The sequence below is a fragment of the Phascolarctos cinereus genome, unplaced genomic scaffold (assembly GCF_003287225.1).
Source record: "Phascolarctos cinereus isolate Bilbo 61053 unplaced genomic scaffold, phaCin_HiC Scaffold_1;HRSCAF=81, whole genome shotgun sequence".
NCBI classification, from domain to species: Eukaryota; Metazoa; Chordata; class Mammalia; order Diprotodontia; family Phascolarctidae; genus Phascolarctos; species Phascolarctos cinereus.
This window is the reverse complement of record NW_027555514.1, coordinates 140745947-140758935: the sequence shown is the minus strand read 5'-3', so window position 1 is coordinate 140758935 and position 12989 is coordinate 140745947. Positions and strand designations below refer to the sequence as shown.

General features: G+C 37.4%; 1 protein-coding gene across 1 annotated transcript in view; it reads left to right on the top strand.

The window, feature by feature from the left end:
• BCAP29 (B cell receptor associated protein 29) overlaps window positions 1-12989 on the top strand; it is a 69186-nt gene that overhangs the window by 54623 nt on the left and 1574 nt on the right. The window contains exon 7 of the mRNA XM_020984588.2: window positions 10975-11075. Within this exon, the coding sequence (XP_020840247.1) occupies window positions 10975-11075 (101 nt within the window). The remainder of the gene's footprint in view (window positions 1-10974; window positions 11076-12989) is intronic.

Below are 12989 nucleotides of genomic sequence, written 5' to 3'. Positions count from 1 at the left end.
AGGGTGAGATGGGGTGAAAATTTGGAACTCAGAAACTTGTGGAAGTGAATGTTGAAAACTAAAAATAAATTTATATTAAAAAAAAATTAAAAAAAATATCAGGTGTTGAATACACAGATGTTAATTAAAGGACTGTGAGAAGAGTTCTATCCCTTGACCTCATCATTATGTTGTATAATTCAGAGTTTGGCAACCTCCTAAGGAAAATTTTTTTTAATATCAGTCTTAGAATCTAACTTTTCAAAGAGACACATTTTCACACACAAAGACATATGTATTTATATATGCACATACATGAGTATATATGTATTTATACTTCTAATTGATACCAGGAATGAAGGGCAACATGGCACTGTGGATAAAGCAGTAAAGGCTGGCCTTAGAGCCACAAAGATGTGAGTTCAAGTCTTCCCTCTGACATAACCTGGCTCTGTGAAACTGGGCAAATCACCCTCTCAGGGCCCTGAGCTGCTACCTTAAGGCTGCCTCCTTAGAAAAAACTCCTAGAGGGAGTTTTTTCACCTTGGAGGTCCTTATACCAATGACCTGAAAGATACAGTCTCTGTTTTTACCAGTGATATTTTACACCAACTTCATGTATACTAGTGGGTCCACTGGTACAAATTATAGCCATTAGCTTTCAGTGCTTTCTCATTGTATAATCAAAACATATTTGTGGGTGTTCCATTTAATTTAGCAAAATTAGTACAATATCATTTTAACATATGTGCCAAATGTACAAAGAGTTAGAAGAAAGCCTCTGTGATATTGAGTAACTCCTCTGTTGAAGATCTATTGAAGAAATTAAAGGAATCTCTGTTGATGCTCACTGAACAAGATGTATTTGTAAGAAAAACTTGTAAGGTTCTGGGATCTCATCAGCATGGGTATTCCCTTCCTTGATGCAGATTGCAACCCATCAAAGCTTTCTTATCCTGTATGTTCCTTGTCCTTAATAGAGAATCCTCTTGTTGTTTCCTAGAACCCCAACGGAATTACAGAGTGCTTTACCACCATCACCTCATTTGATGCTCAAAATAGCACTGTGAAAGACTTGCTACTGGTTCCTGAGTGACCTTGGGCAAGAAACTTAACCTCCCTGCACCTCAGTTTCCACATCTGTAAAACAAAGGGGTTAGACTAGGTGACCTCCGAGGTCTATTCCAGTCCTGAATCTGTGATCCTATGATCATTCCCATTTCAGAGAGGAGGAATCTGCGGCTTGAAAAGAGTGTGTCTCCTCTGTGATGAAGTGTGAGAAGCTGAAATCAAACCTAGGGGTGCCTTGATGATAACCAGTCCGGCGCTCCTTATAATATTCCATGCTTCTTCCTCAAGGAGGGAACATTGGGGGCAGTGAGATAAGACTAACTCCAGATGCCAAGAAAAGCTGATGGAATTGAGGAAGATGGAAAGCTAGGAAATGGGAGAAAGAGAGCCCAGGCCTTGGTTCCTTGCAAGGCTGTCACCTCTCAGATCCACAATGAAGCAGAATGACTTGGCTTTTCAAGTCCATTTCTTTCTCATTTTAGCAAATTCTAGGAGAGAAGAATAAAACGCCTTAGAACAACAAATTACCTTTCTGGTTACTTAAGTAATAATAATTGACTTCAAGGGGCATTATCCTAATATTCCTTAACTAGGCTTTCTTGATTTTTCTCTTTAAATGACCCTGTGAAGTAGTAAAAGGTCGTAAGCAGTACAGCCTTTAAGAAAAATGTGGTTTAGGAAATACCAATTCTAAAAACTCCACTCATTCCAAAAAGCTTTCCAATTACTAAGAACAGCATTTCAGATTTAAGTGTCTTACTTTGTATAAATAATCATATAACTGTGAAGTGTGTGTGTGTGTGTGTGTGTGTGTGTGTGTGTGTGTGTGTGTTCCTGAAGAGTTCAAATGACGTTTCATAATAGTAAGTATTAATCTTCTCATTTTAAGACAAGGAAATGGAATGGTGCATGAGAAATGATCCAGATTGTACATTGAATGATAGCCAGTTCACCTTCCTCTTAGACCAATCATTGCATTGTCCATTAGGTCAGGCTACTATAAAGTGAGGGTTTTCCTTGTCCCATTACAAAACACTAGCATCTCAACTCAGATGTTTGACATCCATCACGTGATTTTGCTCTACCCTCTTCATCTCTACTTCTGTACTTTTTAGTGAAGTTCATGACCATAAATTCTTTTAGTCACTGCAGTTGCCATCTTTCTCCCCACAGACTCTCTGCCGTCTGGTGAACATCCCAGCATGAAATGCCTGGAAAAACTAACATTATTCCCCTGTAGGATACTTAATTCAAGTCTCCAAACATTATTAAGTGTGGCTGTGTGCAAGGCACTGTGTACCTTCAATAACTAACCCCAGAGAAGGGCTCTGGCAATTTTAGTGAATTCTTTTCATCCATACTCTTGAGAGTAGTTTGGATGACACATGGATTTCTCCATTTAAAAACTTCACACATGTTATGAGGGATGATAGAATTTTGGCATTCAAAGGGAATAGAAATCATCTTATGCAACACTCTCATTTTATAGTTTATCAAAATGAGACACAGAGAGGTATGGTATGTTCCTTACTCTGAAAATTGACAGCCATTTAAAATATGTTAATGACATCTTTTCTAAATAAGTTTTTAGTGGTATCTTCTATTTCTTACATCATCATAGTTTTCCCTAGTATACCTCCCTTATAATAAATAGTATTTCTTATAGAGGGGTGAAAAATATCAGCACAACTGACAGACACATTGAAAAAAAGTCCTAAAACCTGTAATTTTGAAGTTGGCAGTATCTTCTCATATCCCTTCAATCATGTCCTACTTGAACATTATAATTTTACTGCATTTACTTTAGACTTTTTTGGTGTTTGGTCATTCTTTCCATTTATATTATTGTAGTAGCTATATGTTAGTTTCTTGGTTCTGCCTGCTTCCTCTTCATCGTAACAGATCTGTCTGTACTTCTCTGTACTCTTCATACACATCATTTCTTACATCACAGTAATATTCCATTACATTAGTTTACCACAGTTTGTTTAGCCCCAGTTGATAGGCATCTACTTTGTTTCCAATTCTCTGGTCTCAAAAAAACTGCTGCTATAATTATTTTGATGTATTTTGAAGCCATCTTCTGATGGCTTCCTTTGGTATAAACCCAGTAATGGAGTCTGGTTCAAAAGGTATGGACATTTTAGTCACTTTATTTGCATAGTTCCCAATTGCTTTCCAAAATGGTTGTACTATTTCACAATTCCACCAACGATGTATTAGTGAGTGCCTGTCATTCCACAACTCTTACAGCATTGACAATTACCATTTTTTGTCATCTTTTGCCAGTTTACAGAGTGTAAGGTGAAACCGCAAGTTTGTTTTGATTTGCATTTCTTTTTTAATTAGTGATTTTGAGTATTGTTTCATGTGGTGGTGAATACTTTGTAATTCTTTTTTTAAGGACTATTTTTCCTATCTTTTGACCACTTATCTATTGGGGAATGGCCATTAGCCTTATCTGTACTTGTTAATACTTTGTTATACTTTGGGTACCAAACTCTTATTAGAGAAATTTGATACAAAGATGTTTCTCCCATTCAACCATTTCCCTTTTTATCCTTGATATAGTAATGTGTCTGCATAAAAGCTTTGCAAGTTTCAAGTAATCAAAGTTTTCTATTTTATCTTTTGCAAAATTGCCTCTGTCTTTTACTTGGTTAAGAATATATTTCCTACCTATAACTCTGAGAGGTATAGGATCTATTTCTCTTCTAATATTTTTCTAGTATGATATTAAAATCACATATCCATTTAGAATGTATTGTAGAATATTGTGGAATAAGCCTAATTTCTGCCAGACCGCCTTTTAGTTTTCTTAGCAGTTTTTAATCAAATTAAGATTTTTTTTCCTAGATAATTAATGCTTTCCACTTCACTAAGCTCTATTGTTTCTGATTCTCCCTCATCTAATCTGTTCCATTGATCTATCTTTCTATTTTCTGTTTCTATTTCTATCAAAAACTGCTGCTTTATAGTACAGTTTGAGGTCTGGAATATTATTTCCCCTTCATTGCTACTTCTTTTCATGATTTCCTCTGATATTCTATCTAGATCATTTGTCTTTCCAAATTTCATTGTTGTTTTATCAAGTTCTATAAAATATCCCGTTGGTAACTTGATTAGTATAGCATTAAAATTGTAAATTAATTTGGGTCATATTATCATTTTTATTGTATTGGCATAGCCTAGCCCAAAACACTGAGTATTCCTTTAGCTATTTACTGGTGTTTTTTATTTCTTTAAGCAGTACTTTTTAATTGAATCTGTACAAGTCTTTTGCGTGTGCCTTGGTAGGTAGATCCCCAGATATTTTATGCATGTTGCAGTTATTTGGAATGGGATTTCTTTTTCTATTATTGCCTTCTTGTACTTTGTTATTATCATATAGAAACGTTGATTTTTGAGAATTTATTTTATAGCCTGCAACTTCGCCAATTCCCTGAGGGTTCTCCTCTCTGCCTCCCCCCACCCCACAGCCCCCTTTGGTGATTTCTTTGCAACTAGATCCATTTCCTTTTCTGAGATTGAGTTATTTAAAAGCTCTGACTGGTCTTTTCATAGTTTAATATTTTATATTTTTTTGAAGTTTTCTCTATTTTTTGTGTTCTTAGTTTTGTTAGCATATAATTGCATAATATGTTCTAATTATTTTTAGTTCATCTAGTTTTGCTGTAATTTCACCTTGCTTATTTGCTGTTTTATTGATTTATTTTTCTGCTCTTTTCAGATTAGCTAAAGTATGTCAGTTTTATTGTTCTTTTTAAAGAACCAACTTTTAGTGGGGGGGGTGAAGGGTTCCATTTCTGTACTGGAGATACAAAGACAATCAACTAAATAGTCCCTGCTCTCTAGGAGCTTATATTCTGTATTATAATTAAATTTTGAAATCTTACAGGGAATTCCCATAACTCCAACAAGTTTTGTCTAATACGATCACCTAACATTATCATCAGTGGGAATGTATTAAATCACAAGCAAGTTGATTTCAAGCTAGAAGAGAACTAGAGTATCTCGTCTAGCTCCCTTTTTTTTTAATAGTTGAGGGAGTCTAGTCCCAGAGTGGGGAAGGGGCTCCAATTGTAGCTTTCTCCTGCATTACACTGTTTCAGTGAGATTCTGATAAAACTATAATTTGTGTTCTTTACTAATCAAAAAAGCCACTTTGTTGGGTGTCTTATAAACGTAACTTTCTTCTAGGCTTGTAAAAGAAATTTTAAAAAAATTCAGGGGCTGTTCATCAATAAATAAGTAACACAAAAATTTAATATAGAAATGTTCATGACATATTTTTAAAAGGTACAGCTAGGTCCCAATTAGGGCAAAGAAAGAATCCCTTGAAATGGTTATATGTATTTGGATTCACAGTATTTAAAGTTATGGTTATGTCAAATATGGTAATAGAAAATTTTCAAAAGTAAAAGTTCAGTCCTGGCTTAATATTTATCCCTAATGGACACTAACTAGTGTTACAGGATAGACATGTTACTTTATAAATATGTTAAAGACTCACTGTAAATAATGTCTTCCATTTCCTGGCAAAACTTGGTTATTCATCTGTAGTAAATAATCATAATGAGACTTACACATAATGAGCCAAACCTGCTCACTATGCAAACAACATCTTTCAAATGAGTTAGGTGCTTGGAAGTGGCATGAATATCCTTACTTGGGTATCATTTTTTTCTGCAATTACAGGACTAATTCATCTGGCCTAGAAGGACTGATATGCCTATCAAGTATCACTTTCTCAATTTAATAACTAGTTAGATCCAGTTGATCTTACACAATGTCTCTCAATCCCTACAAAGCAAATCCCTAGCAAGTAGTACCATCCATCTTGGACCTTCTTATCTGATAACTTTATTTTTCCACACAATACTGATTCTAAAATAGTATGGCGGATTCAAATTAAAAACAAACAGCTTCCACTGTCAAATAACAGGCCTATATAACGTGTTAGTCTCACAGAAGGTGGTTTCAGAAGGCAATAGAAGAATCTGGGGGGGGGGAAATATTTTAATTTTTTTTTCCCACAAAGCAAGAGGCAGAGAAAAGACTGGGAAACACTCCAAGAGGCTCTTGGACAATAACAGCCTCCCCTAATTAGAGAGAATTCAATAAGACAGTAATCATTAGGTTTATTTATATCTCCTGAAATTAAAGCAAAATGAGAAACACCAGTTCATATCCCCTGCTGGAGAAATTATAGATGAAAAACATTTGCCTGCATGTGTTTTTGTACTACCTCATGCCAGGAGTGACCCCAAAAAAAGCCAAATAATATCAACTCAATGTTTCCTGAGTTTCTGTTTGATGCAAGGTACGGTGCATATCTCAGGGAGTCCTTGGACATCATACTGTTACTATTACTACTACTAATACTAATAATAGTAATAGTATTTAAGTTGTTTGGGGCCTGAGTCCACTGGAACATAAGACTCCATGGACCACTTCCTAAACCTACTCTCATATGCCCTTATAAAATGGGAGAAAGAATGAAAATCTGACCAGTTATGAGAAGATGGATAAATGAGTCACATATGTGAAATTTCAATATGGAAGTCTGATATATAAGAGACTCCAGGAATCTGATGGATTCTAGGTCCTCTCAAATTCAGGACATGGGTTCAATCCAATGTGCTGGGGACCTTCCTCTAGTTCTTTTTTTCTTCTTCTAAGTTTATTTCCATTACCACGGAAAGAATGTAGGATTTGGCATCAGAAGACGTAGTTTCAGATGTTGACTCTGCCGCTTCAATTCAGCCATCATTGAGTGCCTACTGTGTGCAAGATCCTGGGGTAAGCGTTAGGAATACAAAGACAAAAATGAATTAGTTGCTGCCCTAAAGGAGCTTCTATTCTGCTGATAGAAAACAACATGTACAGAGATAAGTAAATACAAAATAAATGAATATAACAACAACAAAAAAGGCCTCTTAAATGTCATTTGAGCAAGCTTTGAAGAAATCTAGGCATTTCACAAGGCAGAGATGAGGAAGGGAAGCATTAGATGCATTAGGGAAGGCCTTTCCTAAGGTAGAGAGACCTGGGTTCAAGTCAGGGATATGCTGGCTAAGTGTTTAAACAACTGACTGTCTGGGTGGGTGTGGAAATGTACATGTAACATGTTTTTAAGTTTAACCAGCATTATTTACATCTTCTCCTATCACTTAAATCTAGGCAACCAACAGAAAGTAAATCAAGCCCTGATTTGTAGCATTTGCCATTGCTCACACTGAAATTTTAAGTCAGCTTTCCTAAACAGAGTTGAGGTGGTTCTAGCACACACCTCGTTCAAATCTTGACTCAAGTTACCTATTAGCTATACAACCTTAACCAAGTTAGATTAACCAAATTAACTGAGTTAACACTTCTGAGTCTCAGTGTCCTTATCTAGAAAACAATATGGTTAGACTACATGTCTTCTAAGGTTCCTCTAAATCTGTGAGACTTTGACTGAAAGATTTTTCAAAAGGTAAATCAGATATAGGAAGGATGAAAGATTTTCAGATCTTAAAAAACTTCTTCTCAGCCTACTATTGATGCTTATTAGGTAGCAACTAAATCCCAGGCCTCTTTCTCCAATGACTTCATGCCTCTCTGTGCTCTTTCAAAAAAAAAAATAGGGGTTAAATCAGCTTGAAATGTAGATAACAGAGCTATATAATCCCTTATTCACAAAGAGTGGTTCAGAAGGGGATGGAAGGTCTTCAGAAAACAAATATTGATTTTCACAGAGCAAGAGTTGGCAAAACAAACAAAAACAAACAACAAAATCTAGTAAATATTGTAAGGGTCTCTCAAACAGTAGTAATCTCCCCTAATCGGAGGAAATTATTGATTTTTCATAAGAAAGCATTGAGGGGCATGTCTGATTTTTATTAAATATAGTGGCAGGGCCACTAGGTGGCATAGTGGATAGAGTGCTGGGCCTGAAGCCGGGAAGACTCATCTTCCTGAGTTCAAATCCAGAGTTCAAAATTTACTAGCTGTGGGACCCTAGGCAAGTCATGAAACCCTGTTTGCCTGTGTTTCCATATCTGTAAAATGAGTTGGAGGAAGAAATGGCAAACCACTCCAGTTTTTGTCAGGAAAATCTAAATGGAGTCATGAAGAGTTGGACGTGACTGAGCAACAACAAAAATGTTATGGCAGCTAGAGGCCGCAGTTGTGGCAACGTAAGAGCACAGAAATTGGAGTTGAGACCTAAGTTTGAAACCTGCCTCCAGTCCTTATTAGCTATGTGACCAAATCACTTATGTTCTCTCAGGCTCAGTTTCCTCCTCTGTAAAATGGGACCTTAATGATTATCATCGTCATATGGGGCAACTAAGTAGCACAACAAATAGAGCCCCAGGACTAAAGTCAGGAAGGCCTCCCACACTTCCTAGCTATGCAACCCAAGGCAGGTCTCTGCCTCAGTTTACTCACCTGTCAAATGGGGATAATAATAGTACTTATCTGCCAGGGTTGTTGTGAGAATCAAGTGAAATGATAATTGTAACGTGCTTAGCACAGTGCCATTATACAAATGTTAATCATTAGCATTATTATTGTTATTATTATTATTATCATCATCATCATCATCATGGTGCTTTAAGGTTTGCAAAGCACTTAACATAAGCTAACTCATTTGATCCTCACAACAGCCCTGTGAAATAGGTGCTTTTATCCCCATTTACATGTGTAACACGCTTTGCCAAAATGCTGAGTATCAATATTCTTAATGCCTTTTTTTCATGGGACCTTAGATTTAGAGCTGGAAGGGACCTCAGAGATTAGCAAGTCCGACTCCTCTATTTTACCGACGTGGAAACCTGGGCATAGAGAGGGTCACCCAGTAAATGGCAGGGCTGCGCTTTGTGAACTCAGGTCCTCCAGTTGCAGCTCTTAGCCCTGGTGCACTCTCGCGTTTTGCCTCCCAGTTCACTTTTTGAGTGAGCCAGCTTCCTATGACTAGGAAGTTTCAAGCCTGTGGGAGTTATGGGATACAAGAGAGCTTCTTTGCCTTTGATGTTGAATGCATTTCTACTCAAGTCTCTTTGAACAGCTGCTATGGGCGAGGCACTAAACTAAAATGCTGGAGATACTAAGATTTTAAAATCTGCAAAATGATACTGTCCTTATTCTCAGGGTGTTTGTAATCTAGTAAGTAGCTCCAAACTGTGGGGCATTATTTGGTTAGGTCTTGGGTGTCAGATGTAAGGGAAGAACGCAGCACAGATTCCAAGAAGTGTTAAGACATATATGTGTAGAGAGCTAAAATGATCAGTAGCTTGTTTGTACATAGTCGTTAGGGCAGCTAGGTGGCACGATGGCCAGAATGCCAGGCCTGGAGTCAGGAAGACCCATCTTCCTGAGCTCAAACCTGGCATCAGACAGTTACTAGCTGTGGGAAGTTGCTTAACCTTGTTTGACTCAGTTTCCTCATCTGTAAAATGAGCTGGAGAAGGAAATGGCAAACCACTCCAGTATCTCTGCCAAGAAAACCCTAAATAGGGATCACAAAGAGTTGGACACAACTGAAGAACAGCTGAACCACATAGGCATTGCCTGTTGTCTCCCCGATTCATTGTGAGCTCCTCTAGGGCAGGGACTATTTTTTTATCTTTCTTTGTATTATCAGTGCTTGACACATTTGTTGTTCAGTCTTGTCCTACTCTTTGTGACCCTGTAGACCATATCAAGCCAATACGTTCTGTGGAATTTTCTTGGCAAAGATACTAGTTTGCCATTTCCTTCTCTAGTGGATTAAGATAAACAGAGGTTAAGTAACTTGTCCAGTCACACAGCTAGTGAGTTTCTGAGGTTAGATTTGAACTCAAGTCTTGCTTTCCCCAGGCCCAGAACTGTTTCCACTGAGCCATCTAGCTGCTTTGGTAGGCACAAAGTAGACCCTTAATAAATGCTAATTTACTGACTGACCTATTAATTCATATTTATGACTTCTGATGATATAAGGTGACTGTTTAGCATACAAAGTGAACCAATAACCCATTTCATCATACAAGAACGATTTTCCTATGAATTCTTCTGTCTGTGCCGTCCCTTAAAAATCATAAATGCAGACATTGTAATATGCATTAGTTATATATGCCACTATATTAACATTTGGAATTTCTGAGTACATAATCTGTAAAGTATTTCTTACAAGTATTTCATAAGGGAAATGGTCTTGAACATGAGATTTTTTATTTTTCCACACCCACCTTGTTCCCATTCTCTTCCTCCATATGATTTGCATATTAAACAACTTCTGCCCTACAAAGTGTTGACTTGAAATTTCTTCATACATTTCTTGATTTCTGTCCAGGTCTATTGCTTCTAACTTATTTCTGTTGATCTTCAATAAATACAAGCTAAAATGTACTTTAGTTTCCTTGCAGTTAAGCCTTAAAGTAGTGTTGTAGGCCCTTTATTAGACATTAGTATGTAGTAGATGCTAAGCACCAAGAAGTAACAGCCAGAGAATCAGCTCTTGAGTCAGAAAAACCTGGGTTTGGGTCCTCCCTCTAACACCTACTGGTAGGGGAACTATGAGCAAATCGCTTAACCTCTTGCAGTGCTCTAGGCCAGAGTTTCTGACACTTTTTGATCTCAGTACTGCTTTATACTCTTACAGATTATTGAGGACCCCACAGAGCTTTTATTTATGTAGTTCATATCTATCAATATTATATTAGTAATAAAAATGTTTTAATATTATCATAAAAAAGTTGCAGGTCAATAAGGGCATTTACACATGGGTAGGACCCCATACCAATGGAATAACAAGTCTGAAAAACAGACAGAAAATGTGAGTCTTTGGTTTTATGGAGATCCAAGTTTTCAATCATTGTGTTCATTTAACAGTACCTTTTTTTTCTTCCTAAGAGATTTCTAGAAACAAACCCTTCTTATTCTTTTCTGCATTTTTTTCAGCCCTTTCTAAGGCACACGATGAAGTCACCACAATGAAGAAGCAATCTGAGAGTCTTTCAAAGGAATATGACCGCCTTCTAAAGGAGCATACACAGCTTCAGGTATGCAAGATTGTTGTAATGATAATTGCTAAAGTCCAGCCTTCTGCCACTTGCTCTCCCCAGATCCAAGAGGATAGATTTAAACATTGCCTCCTAGACCCTTCACTAACTAAGCTAATAAAAAGACCATCCCAGGGCAGTTTCTCTCAAGTGAATAAATACTACAGACCTGGAAAATTCAAAGAGATAGTCAGCTTTTTGAATCTCAGCCTTTAGTAAAGTTTAGAAAGCAGATACTGAACCAAAGAGTAGAAGTATCAGAAAGGAGAGAGTAGTTCACTATTGATAATCTGACTTGAGCTGTTTGCCCCAAAGGGTGAAAATTGAAGTTTCGGAATGAGTTTACTTTCATCACCCCTTTTTCTCTCCAGGGTTTTAGATTTCTGAGAGCATAGTAACCATCCAAAGTTTAGATGTGACCAAGTTTTCTTTAGCCATCTGGTCCCTGTGGCTCCTGTGATATTTCACAATATAAAATTTCAACAATCTTACTCTCATTTAAGTGTGACAGGTATAGACTTCATTTAGCAAGGACCCTTTTGTGACTTTGATTTTGGTATTTGCATCCTGGAAACTAGGTGAGGAACAGACTTTGAGGGATAGATGCTGTCAAGAGCTAAACCGTCATTAGTCACTGTTGTCTTTTCAGTAGCAGCTTTTCAGTTTTTGCTTATGTTGGGCAATCTTCTGTTTAACATAGGCTTAGGGCTGTCTTCTCTTGAGGTCGTTCTTTCTTTTATGTCACCATGCCACTTTCAGTACAGTGACCCTGATATTGAAGGGGACACGTACAAACAAACAAAAGCTTTAAAAGAAGGAACAAGTTTATTTACTGTAAATGAAATCCCATTTCTTCTTTTCAGTCCCTCAGGAATTCCCCATCTCTTTCCCTTGTTGGCACTACGAGAATATGAGAAAATAACCCCTTCAAAATATGTAAAATTCTCTTTTTACTTATTTGTCTTTGCTGTCTGCAAGAAAGGAGACTGGCCAGTATCTAACTTTGGGCAATACAGGTTCACACCCCTATGTGGAGTTCTGCCAGCATTCAGAGTTCACTTTTAAACATCAGACCAAAATGTAGTCTTTGTTCTGAGAGACTTGTGTTTCATTGGTACTCAGTACAGATTTGTTGGTTTGATTGGGACTTAGGGGACTATATTTATGAAGATAGGAAAGTGGAACTTTCTGGCTCAACATTACTTCTTGCTGAACATTTTGAAACATGCCTTCATAGCTGAATGATCAGTCAGTAAGCATTTATTAAGTGCTTACTGCATGCCAGTCACTGTGCTAAGCACTGGATCAACACGAATGTTTGATGTAGTTGGTCCTGAAAAACCCTGACTCCCTAGCTTCTCTAGCTGTGAAGCATTAAGGAGCAGACTTCTTGACTACCAGAATGATGAAACACTGGGAAGGGAATAAGCATTTCTTAAGTGCCTACTGTGTGCCAGATGCTATGCTAACAGCTCTACAGATATTACCTCAGTTGATCTTCACAACAATCCTGGGAGGGGTGCTGTTGTGATCTTCATTTTAGGGTTGAGAAAACTGAGGCAGATGTTAAATGATTTATCCAGAGTCACACAACCTAGTTAAGTATCTGAGGCTGGATTTGAATTCAGGTCTTCCTGACTCTAGGCCCAGGGTTCAATCTACTGAGCCACCTAGCCACCTCTGGAGCCAGCTACTGAAATAGCCAAGAAGGCAGCAAGTATTCTCAAAGCACTTAATGTGTGCCAGGCTGGAGATACAATTACGATAAAAAAGAAATATAGTTCTGCCGTCAAGGTGCTTATATTCTAATGAGGAAAGGTAATATACAAAAGGGAACAGAGAGCCAGAAGCTCTGGCTGGAAGGGGAATGAGGCATAGTTGGCCTAGCCCATGTCTAAAATGGAGACACCCTCT